The 19583-nt window shown below is 42.8% G+C and overlaps 2 protein-coding genes across 8 annotated transcripts in view; one reads left to right on the top strand and one right to left on the bottom strand.

The window, feature by feature from the left end:
* LOC106588976 (alpha-catulin) overlaps window positions 1-467 on the bottom strand; it is a 103125-nt gene extending 102658 nt beyond the window's left edge. Inside the window, exon 1 of the mRNA XM_014178571.2 lies at window positions 83-467. Within this exon, the coding sequence (XP_014034046.2) occupies window positions 83-178 (96 nt within the window). The 5' untranslated portion in view covers window positions 179-467. The remainder of the gene's footprint in view (window positions 1-82) is intronic.
* Window positions 468-1620: 1153 nt separating this feature from the next.
* The window catches only part of elp2 (elongator acetyltransferase complex subunit 2), a 54323-nt gene continuing 36360 nt past the window's right edge, over window positions 1621-19583 (top strand). The window contains exons 1-13 of one of the 7 annotated variants that reach the window (XM_045709595.1): window positions 1692-1916; window positions 3676-3738; window positions 4210-4305; window positions 4519-4791; window positions 12760-12838; window positions 12975-13045; window positions 13212-13353; window positions 16169-16246; window positions 16503-16567; window positions 16708-16774; window positions 18548-18691; window positions 19055-19150; window positions 19474-19574. In XM_045709595.1, coding sequence (XP_045565551.1) covers window positions 4720-4791; window positions 12760-12838; window positions 12975-13045; window positions 13212-13353; window positions 16169-16246; window positions 16503-16567; window positions 16708-16774; window positions 18548-18691; window positions 19055-19150; window positions 19474-19574 — 915 coding nt within the window. In that variant the 5' untranslated portion in view covers window positions 1692-1916; window positions 3676-3738; window positions 4210-4305; window positions 4519-4719. The other 6 variants (XM_045709593.1, XM_045709596.1, XM_045709594.1 and 3 more) reach the window with 6 other exon arrangements.

Here is a 19583-nt window from a genome sequence, read left to right as displayed (position 1 = left end):
ATGAAACAAATAACAATTCGTCCTTTTATAGTATTCACAACAAAGTTTGAAGTAGCTCGTTCTCGCGCAAAAAAAAACTCACCTGCGAGACCAATGGGACAAGTGTTTGTTCCACAGACCGAGTTTTGATTTCCAGTCCGGAATCAAAGTTCCCACTGCCGCAAGGAGATGAAGCCATTCCCGCCGACCTCTCTTTATTACACGATTCACTATTGAGTTACCGCTACCTGGCGTAACGTTTCAATAAATTTGGGCAATGTCTAAATCTTTGGGATTTCTTCCTCTAGTTACACGATCGACGGACTGCCCCTCTAAAGAACCATGCCGTTGTAATCCACTCGTGTTCGACTGTGCTGCGTTCCGTGCGTCCGCTAATGTCCTTGTAGTTAGGCTACTCAACTACGGCAGACAGAAAGGAGACTGCAGCAACTAGAGAGAGTGGCTTTGCTATCCAGGACTATAGCCGTATGGATAGGAACTGACTGACACATGAGAGAGCACACTGGGGCGTGGGGCAGTTTTACCCTCTAATTTACATAAATCATTTCAGTTTGTCTTAAACTCGTACAAAAGTGGTATATTTTAGCCTACCCTAACAGTGTTTCGTTATGGCATAGTAATGACCCTTGACTTTTGAAGTTAATGAAATGGATAACAAAAGCCACTATGTGATTATATATTCCATGACTCTTGGACAGCATGGGAAGTATTTCTACACTGAACAAAAATATAAACACAACATGCAAAAATTTCTCAGATTTTACTGAGTTACAGATTATATAGGAAATCAGTCAATTTAAATAAATAAATTAGGCCCTAATCTATGGATTTCACATGACTGGGAATACAGATATGCATCTGTTGGTCACAGGTACCTAAAACAAAAGGTAGAGGCATGGATCAGAAAACCAGTCAGTATCTGGTGTGACCATCATTTGTCTCATGCAGTGCGACACATCTCCTTCACATAGAGTTGATCAGGTTGTTGATTGTGGCCAGTGGAATGTAGTCCCACTCCTCTTCCATGGCTGTGCAAAGTTGCTGGATATTGGCGGGAACTGGAACATTTGGTTGTGCACGTTGATCCAGAGCATCCCAAACATACTGAATGGGTTTACATTTCTGGTGAGTATGCAGGCTATGGGAAAAACGGGGACATTTTCAACTTCCAGGAATTGTGTACAGTTCCTTGCAACATGGGGCAGTGCATTATCATGCTGAAACATCAGGTGATGGCAGCGGATGAATGCCACGACCATGGGCCTCAGGATCTCGTCATGATATCTCTGTGCATTCAAATGCAATTGTGCTTGTTGTCCGAAACGTATGCCTGCCCATACCATAACCCCACCTCCACCAAGGGGCACTCTGTTCACAACATTGACATCAGCGATGGAATCTACCCACCAGTGTCGTCATTAGACCTGAGCTTCCAGGGCTCACTTTAATATGAGTTTCCGTAACCACACATCACTTGTGCTATGCAGTATTACATTTTAATTTTTTATTTTTTTTGGCTTGCCTCGAGACATTTTTTTGTGCGCACGAACAGCCCATAAAAACTTTGCAGAAGACCAAAACAAACAATGACGTCACAAAATGTCATCATAATATATGCGCAAACTGTTCCAAACCTTTTTGGGAAGCATGCAGACGCTTTAAGCAAGAGGTTTGTGCAGGGTTGTTGGTAGCTAACTAGCTAGTCTCCCTCAGGATAAGGGTTGGTGGTAGCTAACTAGTTACTCTCCCTCAGCATAAGGGTTGGTGGTAGTGAACTAGCTAGTCTCCCTCAGCATAAGGGTTGGCTAATGCTAATAAGCTAGAGTTAGCGCTCAGCACCCTAAAGCTATTGGGGTGTCAATTATTTAATTAACAGTATATTTAGTGAATGGGAAAGCTAAGGATGCTGATATACAGTAAGTCATGATATTAAGAAAAGTGTTTATTTCCAGCGAGTGTATTTTATGGGTTTTGTTTCTTTAGTTGGGGTGGCAAGTAGCCTAGAGGTTAGAGCGTTGGACCAGTAACTGAAAGGTTGCTGGATCGAATCCCCGAGCTGACAAGGTAAAAATCTGTCGTTCTGAGCAAGGCAGTTAACCCACTGTTCCCTGGTAGGCCGTCATTGTAAATAAGAATTTGTTCTTATCTTTCTTGCCTAGTTAAATAAAGGTTCAATTTAGCTTGGCTGGCTAGCCACTTCGGTAGCTACTGGCTGGCTAACATTTTTCTGACTGAAGCACATACTGTATCTTCTGACAGGGACACAGTGCCCACCTGTGGACTGAAGCTGAACCCTGTTTACAATTAGCAATGTTTAGGTGGAACTGACTAAATTAAAGGAATCATAGAAGTCTTATAACCTATTCCATTCCACAAGTTGGTGGTAGCTAACTAGGCTCATGTCTGTTATTTCTATATAGGCTCTTTAAAAAAAAAACGTATTATTAAATTGGTGAAATTATTTAATTGATATTTTATTTGTATTACTCTTTTTATTCACTTAGCTACTTTCTTTTTCTATTGTTGTTGCATTGTTGAGAGGTTAACCTACAAGTAAGTATTTCATTGCACTGAGTACTCCGTGTTTATCAAGTGTATATGACAAATAAACAAACTTGAACTTAGAAGGGAAGGAAAGACAGAAATAGAGGGGAAAAGATGGCCAGCTTTGTGGTTAGGTTGTAGGTGAACACAACATTGAAAATACACAGGCACTTAATTTATGTGTCCTCAAATGTTATTTAATCCAAAAATGTCGCATTAGCTGATAGAACTGATGAAATCAAATGTGTCATAGAGGTCTTATTATTTCATTCTACAGGTCCATTCTTTTGGCTCATGTCTCTTTATAGTCATATAACCAAGGAGCTATGCAGCTTTTTATATGTCATGTTTGGAGTTGTGTTACGCTGATATTTGGACACTTGACTTTTTATTCACATTTCAGTTGCCCTGGTCGTGTCAGTATATAGTAACTTTAAAAGAGCAACTTCCCCTAAAAAACAACTTCACATTTAGAAAACAGCCTATGTAGCATTGATATGAGGCGGAAACATTTATTCTACTGTCAAAATTGACCACAAAGTGTAAATAGGATAATTTTGGTTGTTAAGTCAGTCTGAGTTTTGTGATACTTATGGTAGTGACTGCATCACACCACCTGATTATAATGCCTGTGGTAAATTTGGGTTGACATTGGATAGCCCTATGGGGTTAATTGGGGACCATCGGTAAATTACACACAATGCACATGAGACAATAAGTTACAATTCCAATAGCTCCAAATTCCAATGACTTTAAAACCTCAAACCTACTATGAATTGTAGAAATTCATATACAAATATGGAAAGCATTTAATGAGAAGACTAAAAGGTGTGCAAAGTGAACATTTTGTCTCATTTACATTGTGTAATTTCTTGACGGTCCCTAACTAGCCCTGGAGAGTCAGGTTGCACACCAGCCAACTAAATCATTTTGGGTTAACTCTTCATACCTGTGAACACACACGAGACACCCACATCAAACCACACCCCAAAACCAACTCACCTTTGAATTCAGTCATGGATGCTAGCATTTCTCAATGAACCAAATTTAACATGAGGCCAAATCAGGAAGTACAGTCGCCTTTTAAAACTAACTAATAACATGTTGCACCTCTACCTTGCTACCTTCCAGATATGCCAAGGAGGAGGACAGATGAGAACAGCAGGCCAGTGGAGCATTTAGAACAGCAGCATGGTAGGGAAGAGGATGATTTAGATGACCCAAATACAGGCCCAAACAAGTTACCCCAGTATCCCCTTGACCGTTCTGGACTGGAAAACTGAAGAAGATGATGAAGAGACACCAGAAGAACAGAACAGGCCATAATAGAAGAGGATAGACAAAGGAGACAGTAACAAACAAGAACCTGAGACAATAATGTTTCATTATATTTGCATGCCGTTTTACCCACTTCATATGTATATACTGTATTCTAGTCAAGGCTCATCCTATATAAATACTGCTTTACACACTTTTCTTATTCATATACTGTCCATAATGTCTATACACACCATTTCAGATATTTATTGATTTCTTTCTTTAAACTTTTGGGGATTTGTGTATATTGTTTTGTTAGGTATACTGCACTGTTGGAGCTAGAAACAAGCATTTCGCTGCACCTGCGATAACATCTGCAAAATATGTGTACCCGACAAATTAAATTAGATTTGTCGGATTTTGACAGCATCAGACAAGACACAGACAGCAACAGACAAGATACAGAGAAAGTGACAGAAGAAGGCAGATGGAGAGAGAACAGAGGTGGGTTGAGCACACAGTAGACCAGCAGTAAACTATCACTTCAAGCTGTTCTATAGATTCAAATAAGTTGTATTTATTTACACAAATGATAACAGGTGAAATACAGACATTGAAAAAGTAAAACATGGTTGACAAAGTATTTTCAGGTGAGGGGAAAACGCCTGTGAAATTACTATTAATACAATTGTTTACTTTTACACTTTTTAAAACCAGGAAAGGACAAGAGAGGAGGGTAGACAAGCGACAGCAACATAGAATACTAAGAGACAGCAACAGAAGAGGGCAGACCACAGAGACAGGAACAGATGAGAAAGAAATGGAGAGAGGCAGAGGAGTGAACACACAGTAGACTATCACTTAAAGCTGCTTTATGCATTCTAATTACTGCACTGTGTGTGTGCGCGCGCGCGGCGCATGCACCTGTGTTTGCGAGAAAGAGTGTTTAGGTACTGTGGGATTCTTGAATCAGTTTGGCTCATTGGCCAGGTAAGAATCTATGTTTGAAGTTGTTGATTGGTTTTTGGCAATACATTGTAGATGTATGTGTTCCAGAGTAGAGTGTAGTGTTCCAGAGTAGAGAGACCCACAGTAGCTACTGTAATTGAATACTGGCAGTGTCTGCTGTGGCAGGTGGGATGGTGAAAGTTACCAGAAAAATTTCTAATCTCTCAATGTTCATCTCAAAGTGCACCAAATTCATGCATTTAGCTGTTGAAATTCATTTTTTTTGCTGGGGGAGAATGCCCCTGAACCCCCCTACTGATTTTGGGCTAAACCCCAAATATCTTCAAATCCTAGAAACTCCCTACTAACCACAATGTTTATATAGTGGATACAGAACAACCACATCTCGTAGTGCTTTGGTCCTACCCAACATGTTTATATAGAGGATGCAGAACAACCACAGCTCTCAGATCAGCCGTCATAGAATCGACTAGGCCACATCATTACGCTGAATGGAATTCGAGTGAGATTGGATGCTTGAACACTGGATTGTGTGTTAAACTTTGACGATGTACGGGGGTTTTGCTTATTAGTCTACTCTACAATTCAGGGGTTATCATAAAGTTCAGAGTTAGCTTATGCTTTACATTTATCAAGAACAACATCTCCTACATTTACAAGTGATCAAAAACAGGAGACTAACAAATCCAGAAGCACTGCAATTACAAAGTAGTCCATGTAGAGTTGTCCTCTACGGAGTATACAGTTGTGTTGTTCTGCAATAGGGAAATTGCCAAACATTGTTACATTGACTCGCTGATTAATTTTGTCAATACCAAGAGGCATCCTCCCAGATGAATAGAACACTAGCTATTCAGAGCAGTCTTTTTCATTTATTGCCATATTGTATTTCGATGTCTTTTTTTCTAATCTCGCTTTTTTTTCTAATCTCCCAGACAAATTGACTGATTTTTTTTTTACAAACAAAAACAGAACAATCTGACAAACATTTTTTTTTGTTTAAGCATATCCGCACTGTCCTAGTGTAGGCATATTAGCAGTGCTTGACTTGGACCGGATCTTTCCGGAGCGCGGTACCGTCACTTCTAATGGGAGCTGTTCATTTTGGGGGAATTGAGTACCAGCTCCTCTATAAAACAAAGTAGCCTATCACCGGTCATGAAAAGGAATGGAAATGTTTTTCATAATTTTTGTTAATGTAATTAATGAAGGCACACTTAAATATTAGCCTATCAATCACTTAAAACTCGACATATCAGCCATCATCGGAATGACCCTTCAGTGCGTGTCTGTGTGGGCTGCGTGTAGGCAGGTAGGCTATAATGACAGATAGACTAAGTAGATAGCCAATTCAAAACATAACTTGTAGCAGTTATCTCGCTAGTTAACTATACCTAACTAAGCATTAATCTCGTCGTCGCCTTATTTCTACCGGCACTACATAAATCTGCACCGTGGAAAAATGGTGATTCCACTCCATTAAACAGTAGCCATGTAATTGCGACAACAAAAAATATTCTAAGAATAGCAAAATTGACAAATGACTTGCTGTGCATAGATCTTCCCTGGAACATTCATATTTGAGCCTTATATATAAACATGTCTAGTAAGATACCTTGCTTTGAAGTAGCCTACCTTGTCCATTTGATCCCTGATTCATTGAATGAGGGAATAATTAGATAAAAACAAAAGTATTTGGTTGAAATGTTGCAAAATGTTATATCAAGGGTGGCAACCATCCTCCAGCATAGCTACTGGGGGTGCAGGCCTTTGTTCAAGCCCTGGTCAAACCACATTGTAGCCTAAATATCAGCTGCGCAACAGTACTTTGATAGCAGACTTGGGTGTTTAAGGACTGGATCAAAAGCCAAGCCTGCACCCCCAGGAGCTCTCCAGATGGAGGGTTGGCCACATGTTGACAACTTTGTATGTGTGGGGTGTAATGAAAAATGCATATGAAAAAAGAATCAAGAGTTCTCTATAGCATAGCATTTGTGAATTTCAGGTGAATACAATCTAATCAAATCGAATTTTATTTGTCACATTCGCTGAATACAACAGGTGTAGTAGACTCTACAGTGAAATGCTTACTTATAAGCCCTTAAACAACAATGCAGTTTTAAGAAAAACACATAAAAATAGAAATATAACAAATAATTAAGGAGTAACAATAAAATACCAGTAGTGAGGCTATAAACAGGGGGTTCAGGTACAGAGGGTACCGGTACAGAGTCAATGTGCGGGGGCACCGATTAGTCGAGGTAATTGACGTAATATGTACATGTAGGTACAGGTAAAGTGACTATGCATGGATAATAAACAGAGAAGGGGGTGGGGACAATGCAAATAGTCCGGGTAGCCATTTGATTAACTGTTCAGGAGTTGTATGGCTTGGGGGTAGAAGCTGTTAAGAAGCCTTTTTGACCTAGACTTGGCGCCCCTGTACAGATTGCCATGCGGTAGCAGAAAGAACAGTCTATGACTAGGGTGGCTGGAGTCCTTAACAATTTTTAGGGCCTTCCTCTGTCACCGCCTGGTATAGAGGTCCTGGATGGCAAGAAGCTTGGCCCCAGTGATGTACTGGACCGTACGCACTACCCTCTGTAGTGCCTTGCGGTCGGAGGCCGAGCAGTTGCCATTCCAGGCAGTGATGCAACCAGTCAGGATGCTCTCGATGGTGCAGCTGTAGAACGTTTTGAGGATCTGAGGACCCATGCCAAATCTTTTTGGTCTCCTAAGGGGAATAGGTGTTGTCGTGCCCTCTTCATGACTGTCTTGGTGTGTTTGGACCATGATTGTTTGTTGGTGATGTGGACACCGAGGAACTTCAAGCTCTCAACCTGCTCCACTACAGCCCTGTCGATGAGAATGGGGGCGTGCTCGGTCCTCCTTTTTCTGTAGTCCACAATCATCTCTTTTGTCTTGATAACGTAGAGGTAGAGGTTGTTACCCTGGCACCACACTGCCAGGTCTCTGACCTCCTCCCTATAGGCTGTCTCAACGCTGTCAGTGATTGGGCCTACCACTGTTGTTTCGTCAGCAAACTTAATGATGGTGTTGGAGTCGTGCTTGGCCATGCAGTCATGGGTGAAAAGGGAGTACAGGAGGACACTGAGCACGCACCCCTGAGGGGCCCCTGTGTTGAGGATCAGCATGGCAGATGTATTGTTACCTACCCTTACCAACAGGGGGCGGCCCGTCAGGAAGTCCAGGACCCAGTTGCAGAAGGAGGTGTTAAGTCCCAGGGTCCTTAGCTTAGTGATGAGCTTTGAGGGCACTATGGTGTTGAACGCTGAGCTGTAGTCAATGAATAGCATTCTCACGTAGGTGCTCCTTTTGTCCAGGTGGGAAAGAGCTGTGTGGAGTGCAATAGAGATTGCATCATCTGTGGATCTGTTGGGGCGATATGCAAATTGGAGTGGGTCTAGGGTTTCTGGGATGATGGTGTTGATGTGAGCCATGCCTTTCAATGCACTTCATGGCTACAGACTTGTGCGCTACGTGTCGGTAGTCATTTGGGCAGGTTACCATGGTGTTCTTGGGCACAGGGACTATGGTAGTCTGCTTGAAACATGTTAGTATTACAGACTCGGTCAGGGAGAGGTTGAAAATGTCAGTGAAGACACTTGCCAGTTGGTCAGCGCATGCTCGGAGTACGCTTCCTGGTAGTCCATCTGGCCCTGTGACCTTGTGAATGTTGACCTGTTTAAAAGTCTTACTCACATCGGCTACGGAGAGTGTGATCACACAGTCGTCCGGAACAGTTAGTACTCTCACGCATGGTTCAGTGTTGCTAGCCTAGAAGCGAGCATAGAAGTTTTTTAGCTCATCTGGTAGGCTCATGTCACTGGGCAGCTCGCGGCTGTGCTTCCCTTTGTAGTCCATAATAGACAGTGCTTGATCTGGGATGAAAGAAGAGAAGAAGCTGTCTTTTTACAAGTTTGTCCAAGTCCGGACTTGTAAAAAGACAGCTTCTGCACTTCTTTCATCCCAAATCAAGCACTGCTATTAGCCGTTAAATACAAGATGTGTTGGCATTGTGTGATTGTTTTACTAACAGCTGCCGCTGAAGTTATAATGCTCTTCAGAACCGCTGACTGCTATTTCACTCTCTGTATCTTTCTTCTTGGCTGTGCTGCTCTTGGGAACAGAACTGCTGAGCTGAATGTAAAGATCATGAACGGAGGGTGATTTTGTGCACAGTGAAATGTGGAATCAGCTGCGTAGTCAGTAAGTTTCCTAGGATATGCAGATTAAGGATTTTTAACTATTTTCTCAGGAATATTGGGTTCATGGGCAGGCATATGATTATTCAAATAATCCATGAACTAAGTTTGAGTGGTAGTTTTCACTGCAAAATGCAATGGTGTCATATCTTGTCTGAAATAGAGTTATGGAATGTAAGTTCTAAAAATGTACAACAGCTTTCATATATCATTTCCTGTAGCATGTCTTTTTTGGGCCAAAGGTATGTAGGTTTTAGGGTAACGACACTGCAAGGACACTGATACAACCATGAACATTTACATTACATTTAAGTCATTTAGCAGATGCCCTTATCCAGAGCGACTTACAAATTGGTGGATTCACCTTATGATATCCAGTGGAACAACCACTTTACAATAGTGCATCTAAATCTTTTAAGGGGGGGGGGGGGGGGTTAGAAGGATTACTTTATCCTACTTTATCCAACCATAGAAACAAAGTTGTTTTTCTGCTTCCAGAGAGTGGCTCCTTACGGAAAGGGCAATGACGGAAATATTCCCATACCTCTACTTTTTGCCCTGGCATTTGAGACCACAGGTGCAAGCTGGTGATTGTGCCACCCAGCCTGCCAGTGCTATGTTCCCAATATGCCCATGCCACTGCTGCCCAGCATGCCAGAGGGAGGCCCTTATGGGCTAGGCTCATTGAATTACCTGTAAACAAAAGCAGGCTGCAGAAAGTGACATAGTAATCTGGCTGCTGTGTTTTGTTTGGGTATTTCCGCTGTCGTTAAATCCCACACATGCTCAATTAATACTCTCCGAGCCTCTCTCTCTATCCTGCACGCTAAACTACAGACCGTCTGTCGGCTCTGCAAGCTGATGTGTGCAGGTAGGGATAACATTACACACACACACTTTGGGGGTTGCGTGTCCCTTGTGAATGACAGAGGTTTGACCTCTGCTGGCCTTAGTGATTAGCTGTACCTGCTCCCCCAATATGTCCGGTGCTGGGCGAGATAATAAAGTGATAATTTCTGGTGCAGAATGTGTCTGTGGCTTACATCAGAGAGCCGGCACAACAAAGCCTTCAGAATGGCTGGTGCCATACTTAGTGACTGTGGGAAATAGCAGGGGGAGTTACTGCTTGTGCCCCAAATGGCACCCTATTTCCTTTATATTGTACTACTTTTGGCCAGAGGCCAGTGTACTATATAGAGAATAGGGTGCCATTTGGGATGCAGGCTGTATTGTAGATGTATGATTCTTAGGGTGATTTAAAAATATTTTTTGTTATTTTTTATTTAACCTATATTTAACTAGGTAAGTCAGTTTAGAACAAATTCTTATTTACAATGATGGCCTACTCCGGCCAAACAGGGCGACACTGGGCCAATTGTGCACTGCCCTATGGGACTCGCATTCACGGCCGGATGTGATACAGCCTGGGAATAGGAATGTGTCTCCTGGACAGAGAAAGTGTTTATCCCACTCTACTCTAAAGGTATTTTGCCACTTTATTGTGTAGGGGCACTTTTGAAATCCAGCATAACTCCAATTGAATCATAGTCCCAGTATCCAATCTGAAATAGATAAGTGGACCAGACTACGGTATAGTGAAGGGCCTACTGCAGAACATACAGTATAGGCTAGTAAGGAGCACTGTCTTGTCAAGGAGGAAGTGGGAGATAATAGAAAATGTGAGTCTCTTTGACAGATAGGGCACGCAACACCACGAAAATCTATCAGTTCTCTCAGCCACCCCTGAGATGACATCCGTTGGGGTTTTCTCACCCAAGAGGTCGCTTTCACTGAGATAAGTCACTTGGAGTGTCTCGGTGTGCATCCTAAATTGGCACCCTATTCCCTATATAGTGCACTACTTTTGACCAGGGTCCATAAGAGACATTTTTTCCTGAAATGTTGATAATGATGAGTCCAAATACCAACCCTCCGGGACCTGCCTTCTCTCTCTCTCTCGCCCATCGCTCTTCTTCTTCCTTGATTCATTTGTCATGAATCATGTCGTCTCAGAGGGTTCCGAGATGACAACCCATTTTCTTCCTTGTGATCACGTCAAGAGGTGGTTTTTAAACTGCTTCTGACAAAACTGTCGTTGGAGACCTTTGCTATATACCTTGTTTGGAGGAGCAGTTCCTACCAGCCCAGAACTGACAGACCAGCTCAGGTCAACCACATCTTCAGTAGCCTACTGACAGAGTAACCTTTCATACAGTGTGCCTGTGATCATATGCCACTGGCAGCTCTGCCATGACCCTGTATATGTTGGGCTGTTTGAAGATGGCTTCGTCTTGCTTTCTTTGCATGTTATAGCTTCTGACATGCAAATCAGCAAGGCTGACAGTACAGAGGATACGGTGGAGACACATGACATAATGGAACAAAAGGCTGCAACACTCTTCTTGTCACATTAATTCTGTCGTCAGTGTTCAAAGCACTGGCTTATGTATTTCACAGAAACAAAGCTAAATGCAATACAACCCTCATCCACAGCGCTAAACCACATCTTAATGTAGGCCTACAGCAGTGTAAATGTTAACATCCAATATAGCCTCTATTTTAACTCAATTATTCCCAAAGCCCAGACCATTCCCAGAGAAACAGTCCAGTTATGTCTTTCCCATTGCCGTGGTTTATGACTTGAGCAACCAGAAATGACAGGTCAAACTATTTTGGGGGCCCCTGTAAAACTGTCTTTAGTCATACTAGGTCATTTTGGACTATTCTAAGCCAACACTAGTACACAGCTGTGTTTCAAAGGGGTCAGCCTGACAACTTTAATCATATAAACAATTCTAAAACTTAAAACCCATGGTATGCTATGGTAATTGCAATATGAGTTGGAATGCATTTAGTGAGCTTAGCTTTGCTTTAATTCTATGGTTTTAACATTTAAATGGGGGACATTCCAATCCACTCAGTACACAAAGCACAAATACTTTTAAAAACGTAAATGCTCACTTGTGACACATTAAATACACAAACCAGCTAGGGTAGGCTACACAACGTCATTATCTCTGGTATCTCCCTTTTCAAATCCAATACTTTTAATGAATTCACTATAATATATGTATATACTTTCTCAAGCCCAATTAAAATATTTTAATTTGCTATTAGTTTGTTATCATATCGATTACTTTATTCAATGAGTGTATTGCACCACCTACTGGATTCTACCGAATAATGAGCAGAAGAGTTCAGTAGCTGGAATGTCCCCTCTCATTTAGACACAATTTATTTGCATGATAAACCGTGGGTTATGTTTGCCAGGAATACTTTAGCGGATGTCCCCTCATTGAAACAAAAATATACCGTTAGTCCAGAGTGTGTTCCAGATAATTTTATCCATTGCTGTATGGGAGCGGAACGTTCGTAGAATCTTGTGCGGTGCGTATACCCATATTTACGGTAACTCTACCGGCTAGCATACAAGATGGCGGCTCCCATAATAGAAACATGTCATGTCGCATGTTGTGCAAATCGAACCCCAAATGTTCTTTCATGGGGTCGTGGGGGTCTCATTGCATATGGAACATGCCATTCTGTCGCTCTCTATGACCCACAGGTTATATATCTCTTTCACAATTTTTATTATTCGTGTCGTTGCAGTTGCAGCATAGGCTAGCTATAGCTAGCTACATCATCAGTCTCGTCATTTTTGACAGTTCACGTTAATCAGCTTTATTTTGTATTGTGCTAGATGTCCTTCGGTTGTTATTTTTGCGGTGACAGTCAGCTTTACTCTTTACATACCATTATACAGGAGAAAGGTGTTGTTGCTGTCCTCAATGGACATACCGGGAGGGTGAACACAGTCCAGTGGATCCACAGAGAGGACTGTGGTGAGTAGTTACCTGCATGTTTTGGTATGCTGATAATGTGCTTTATAAGTTTCATCCAATGCTTTGATATGCTTCATCCTTTGCTTTGATAGACTGTTTCTGACAATTGGTTGTTCCTCCCTGATGGCTGTTACAGGTAGAGAAACTCACCTGGTGTCAGGAGGGTCTGACAGTCTACTGATTGTGTGGGAGGCCCAAGATGGGAAGGTGTGTTTTAAAGCCACTAGAAGTAGGAATAGGCCTCATACCATACGTTAATGATCTGTATTGACACTTCTGTGTACATTTGACACGTTATCTAAACACAGCAATAGTTTCACTTATATTGATCCTTTCTAAGGCATATGTTTTGTGTTTGTGCCCCTTGCCCCAGTTTAAACAGTGTGTTGAGTGTGTTGGACATACTGGACCAGTGTGTGCTGTGGATGCCATCCACCTGGACAACAGTAAGCTACTCATCGCCTCCACAGCCTCCGACTCCACTGTAAAACTATGGCTCTACACTGCAAATAAAGGTAAGGGAAACTTTTTTTGTCCCAGTGATAGACAAGTATCCTGTACAGGGGGTGTACTTGTACATCAAGCTGCCTCACGCTCCAGGACCAGGAGATGGAAACTGACTCGGGCAAGGCTACTTTACTTAGTTTTTTTGTGACATGGAACAGGTAAAGGAACTCTTTAGGACAGTCAGATTGGGTAAGGCAATCAGATCAGTGATATTGGCCTTTGGACTCATGGGCTGTGTCCCAAATGGCACCCTATTACCTATGTAGCGCATTACTTTTGACCAGGGCTCATAGGCCGCCTCAGTAGTACTCTCAAGTACCCTGTCTCAACATGATTAGGTTACAAAAACCCACAATGTTAGCCAAAAGTCAGCTTATTTTATTTGAGACAGAGCGACATGAGGTGGTGTAGGGTGAAGTTGCCCCTAGACACTGATCGTGGGTCAGTTTTAAAATAAAAATGGTATTTGTCACATGCTTCGTAAACAACAGGTGTTGACTAACAGTGAAATGCTTACTTACAGGTCCTTTTCCAACAATGCAGAGTTGAAGATAAATATTACAAACATTTAAATAGTGACGAGTAATAAATACACTGTGAATAACAATAACGAGTAAAAATAACATGGCTAAATACAGGTACCAGTACCTAGTCGATGTGCAGGGGTATGAGGTAATTGAGGTGGCTATATACGTATATATAGGGGTGAAGTGACTAGGCAACAGGATTAGAGGTCGACCGATTAATCAGAATGGCCGATTTCAAGTTTTCATAACAATCGGTAATCGGTATTTTTGGCGACCGATTTGTCTATTTTATTTATTATTATATATTTTTTTATTACACCTTTATTTAACAAGGCAAGGCAAGTCAGATTAAGAACACATTCTTATTTTCAATGACGGCCTAGGAACGGGGGTTAACTGCCTTGTTCAGGGGGGATTCGGGGATTCGTTTTTGCAACCTTCTGGTTACTAGTCCAACGCTCTAACCACCTGCCTTACATTGCACTCCACGAGGAGCCTGCATGACTACCTGTTACGCGAGGGCAACAAGAAGCCAAGGGAAGTTGCTAGCTAGCATTAAACTTATCTTATAAAAAACTATCAATCTTAACATAATCACTAGTTAACTACACATGGTTGATGATATTACTAGTTTATCTAACGTGTCCTGCGTTGCATATAATCGATGCGGTGCCTGTTAATTTCTCATCGAATCACAGCCTACTTCGACAAACGGGTGATGATTTTGGGATCTGTGTGAGTGTGGGGGTAGAGTCCAGTGTGTGTACATAGTCAAGTGCAAGAGAGTTAATAAAAAAATAAAGGGTCAATGAAGGTAGTCCGGGTAACTATTTGGTTATGTATTTAGCAGTCTTATGGCTTGGGGGTAGAAGCTGTTCAGGGTCCTGTTGGTTCCAGACTTGGCGCATCGGTACCGCTTGCCATGCGGTAGCAGGGAGAACAGTCTATGGCTTTAGGGCCTTCCTCTGACATCGCCTGGTACAGAACTCCTGGATGGCAGGGAGCTCAGGCCCAGTGATGTGCTGGACCGTACTCACCACCCTCTGTAGCTCCTTGCGGTCGGGTGCCGTCCAGTTGCCGTACCCAACGGTGATACAGCCAGTCAAGATGCTGTCAATGGTGCAGCTGTAGAACTTTTTGAGGATCTGAGGGCCCATGCCAAATATTTTCAGTCTCCTGAGGGGGAAGAGGCATTGTCGTGGCCTGTTCACGACTGTGTACATGTAGGTGTGTGTGGACCATATTCATTCCTTAGTGATGTGGACACCAAGGAACTTGAAAAAAAGGAGAGAAGAATCCAGATATGTAACTTAACTGATTTCCCCCCCCCCCCTCCCAATCACCAATGTAGATGCATTTTCCCCAATAATGGATAAGGTTAGGATTGGATGAGGAAAGGTGATCCTAGATCTGTACCTAGGGCAAACTTCACCACGAAGCAAGAGAGACATCTGTGAGTTTATCTGAATTTTCCAGCTAGCCTGACATCTGCTGCTATGCTGTGGTAGCACAGACAGATCCGTCTGTTCCCAGCATCCATTGGGATGCTGGGATGTCATTATTTTCACTGGACTGTTCTCTTCTCAGCCTTATAAGTTCTTTGAGAGAGGAGGAAGGAGGATGAAGAGAATAGTGGGAGGGGGTTACTGTAAATTAGCTGCTATCATCTTCCTCCTCTTTGATGATATTTCATAAAAAAATCAGGTCCTATTCATTTTGATGTGAGTTTCTTGTCAGGTCAAAGTTAAAGACATTTCCATGTAGTATCAGTGCTGTTTTAATTTGAGATCCGTCCCTGGTGGCAACATGTTTCCTTTGTAGCGTTGGTTGTTTTTTCCCTCTCTGGGTGTTAGTGTGTGTGGGGGGAAGCGAACGCTGATGTTACATGACAGTTATGGAGATGGCCGTGTAGCCAAATGGTACCCTTTTCCCTACATAGTGCACTACTTTGACCAGATTGTTTTGGGCCCCGGGTCAAAAGTAGTGCACTATATAGGGAATAGGGAGATATTTGGGAGCTCTGCTACCAGTATGTGTTGCTAGTGCTAGCTAGTACCTGGAAGTCCCCTTGGTTTCTGGGGAAAGGAGAGAAGTTAAATATGTCACCCTTTGACAAATGTCTCTGCAGCTAGCATCAATGGAACTATCCTGGCTATTAGCCATCTCACCTCTCTAGGATAAGTTAATGATATTATCGCGGAGCAGATGATTTATGGAACCCAATGATTTTTCATCATTTTCATGCCCTATCATTAATGCAAATGTTTCTGTACTTATTTTTCCTCTTTCTATGAAGCGGAGTGCACCCATACCATATCCTTTGGGAGCGGGTTTATGATGGATGTCTCGCTAGCGTGGTTGCCTGGCAGCAGAGGTAAGCTGTTTCCACAGCAGCGGTAGCTGATGGTTGCCAGTGAACCCCCTCCACACCTCAGATCATCTTGAAGTGTTCCGCATGTCATCTCGACTGCCTTTCACGTTCCTGTTCCTTTTGATGCTTTGTCCGCCCCCCCCTTCCTCCCCTCCACTCAATCTGTCTTAAAAACATGAGGCAGATGCAACTGTGTTATTATGTGGCCTGACTTCAGCAAGCGTGGCAGGACTAACACAATACAATACACTCATTGCAGTTCCCATACTTGCCTGCGGGGGCGACGATTGCACAATCCATTTGTATGCACAGTGCAATGGACAGGTAAGCTCAAGTAGCTGACTATATGGGCCAACAAATAAAGGTAATGTCATGTTAACATGAATACATTTAGTATGTTGGGTTAATGATGTGTAAACATATTTATTGACATTGCCGACCATCTTTCCCTGTGTCTCTGACAGTTCAGGAAAGTCCTCTCCTTGCAAGGGCATGAGGATTGGATCCGTGGTGTGGAGTGGGCCTGTGTAGGTGAGGACCACACCGCTGTTTTAACAATCTGTTTCTTCATTGTCTTGTTTTATCTGGTGTGACTTACATAAATCTGACAAATAATCAGATAGTTTGACAAAATGGATTTGTGGTATAATCTGTATATCCTGCTGGCTAGTTAGGTACAGGGGGTTGTGTAACCCTGCTGGCTAGTTAGGTACAGGTGGTTGTGTAACCCTGCTGGCTAGTTAGGTACAGGTGGTTGTGTAACCCTGCTGGCTAGTTAGGTACAGGGGGTTGTGTAACCCACTCCAGAGGTACTCGAGCAGTTCTCTGTTCAGGGCTACATCATCAATGGCACTGTATGCCCTTTATATAGTGTGTTACTTTTGACCAGAGACCTATTTATTTATTATTTTATTTCACCTTTATTTAACTAGGCCAGTCAAGAACAAATACGCATTTTACAATGGCGGCCTACCCCAGCCAAACCTACCCCTACCCCGGCCAAACCTTACCCTAACCCGGACAATTGTGCGCCGCTCTATGGGATTCCCGATCACGGCCGGTTGTGGTACAGCCTGGGATCGAACCAGGGTCTGTAGTGACGCCTCTAGCACTGAGATGCAGCGCTTAGACCGCTGCGCCACTCGGGAGCCCTATTGGGCCTGGTCAAAAGTAGTGCACTATTCAGGGCATAGGGTGCCATTTGGGATGCACACCAGGGTTTGTAAAAGCTATTTCATCTCCTTCACCGACCCTCATCACTAGACTCATCCCACTCAGTTGATGACTTACTCCAAGCTGGTCGGCCAGTATTGGCAGAGACAGTGTGTGTCCCAAATGGCACCCTATTCCCTACATATTGCACTATTTTTAACCAGAGGCTCTGATCAAAAGTAGTGCACTATATAGGGAGTAGGGTGCCATTTGGGATGCTGTCAGAGATTAATTTATATGCACCAGCCCCACAGGCTGGGTAGAATTGCTCTCCACCTTAAAAGGGTAAAAGAAAATGAAAATTTGTCCTTTTATGACTGGGACGTCTGTTTAATTAGATTTCACTTTTGTAGACGGACGTCTTTCCATAATGCATGAAACGGCTGCAGCAGAGCCCAGTCAAGGTTTTATTTCTTCCCCCCTCACTCAGATATACTGTATCCTTCAAGCAACTATCTCCACAGCCCTGTCTTTTGAGATCAGTCTTTTTCATTACAGCCCTCGTAGGACATGGTTCAGCCAATGTTCTGACACTCTGTGGTGACTAAAGGTCCCCTCTCGTCACAGGAGAAAGGGTGTTAACCCTGGTGTCCTGGCCCCCTCATACTACCATGGCCACCTAATCACCCCATTTCTTTCAACCTCTCTCCTCCCCAGGTAGTCGTAGTTAGAAAAAGTGTTCTCTCTTCTCAGCCGTCTTACCTAGAGTGCATCTGAAATGGCACCCTGTTCCCTCTGTAGTGACCTCATTTTGCTCAGAGGATATAGGGAATAGATAACATTAAATGACAATAATGAGTCTACCTCGGGTCTCACTTGTCAAAGATGTCTTCTGACTTCAACAGGACATCCTGATTTCAAAAAAATATATATATTTAGCCTTTATTTAACTCAGGGGCAGAACAACAGATTTTTACCTTGTCAGCTCGGGGATTCAATCTTGCAACCTTTCGGTTACTAGACCAACACTCTAACCACTAGGCTACCTGCTGCACCCGGAATAAGTAAAGATTAAATTAATAAAAGTTAGTAAAGGTTAAAGGTTAATAAATGAAGGTTCAAATCAACTAATGTCTACCTCTATGCTGGCAGACGGCGATCTGTTACTGGCCAGCTGTGCTCAGGACTGTCTGATCCGGGTTTGGAGGCTGGTTGCCAAGTCTAGGACGAAGAGAAACGTGCAGGACGAACGCACCATTAGGATGACTGAAGATGTCTTTACACTGACACAGAATGGTGAGCAGACAGTATCAGGTTTCATTAGAAAAATGTGTTCATTAGAATTATTAAAAATGAATGACTAAATCAAAACGTCAGGTTTGAGTCACTTTCACAGTCTGTTTCAATGTCTGTCTAGCAAGAAGAATCAAGAATCACGTGATCATTAATGTCGATGTTCATTGGATTGATGCTTTTTTATTTAAATGTATTTTAAATGTCGTATTATTATTTTAATCAGGGGACATTTGGATTGTTCAATCCCTGGCAACAACCGTACAATTCTAAAACATGCCTTTTAACACAAATATGGATGGAGCTTGTGATTGTACAATCATACCGTTTGACTTTAGATTCATGCATGTTGTCTTTTTGCCCCAGATGCCTCCTCAGCGTTTGCAGTGACGCTAGAGTCAGTTCTTGCCGGCCACGAGAACAAGGTCTATGGAGTCCACTGGCAGCCCCCTGTCATCAAAGGTACTCTACTGTCAACCTATACGCCATTTGTTCCCCAGATAACACTTGACTTATTTCACTGTGATGCCGAGGTGTCATACTAAATGATTTCATGGGGATGGAGGGAGAGATTTGTTCCACACACCCATGAAATCAGAAAGGGCGAACCCTAAACTCTTAATAGTTCACATCACTCACTGTCTGTCCGCTGCGGTACTTTCATGATGTTTTTATCCATCCAACATGCGTTTCTTCTACAGATCAGCCTGATCCTACAGATCAGCATCTAGGGGCAATTTCACTACTGTGTTCCTTCATTGTGAAGCTCTTTGTCTCCCCTACAGGTGGCGACCAGCACCAGTCTCTGAGCCTGCTCTCTGCTTCCATGGACAAGACCATGATCCTGTGGGCTCAGGAGGAAGGCTCAGGGGTGTGGGTGGAGCAGGTCAGTGTC

This window comes from Salmo salar, chromosome ssa27 (assembly GCF_905237065.1).
Source record: "Salmo salar chromosome ssa27, Ssal_v3.1, whole genome shotgun sequence".
In the NCBI taxonomy this organism is placed as follows: domain Eukaryota; kingdom Metazoa; phylum Chordata; class Actinopteri; order Salmoniformes; family Salmonidae; genus Salmo; species Salmo salar.
This window is presented reverse-complemented; position numbering and strand designations above follow the sequence as displayed.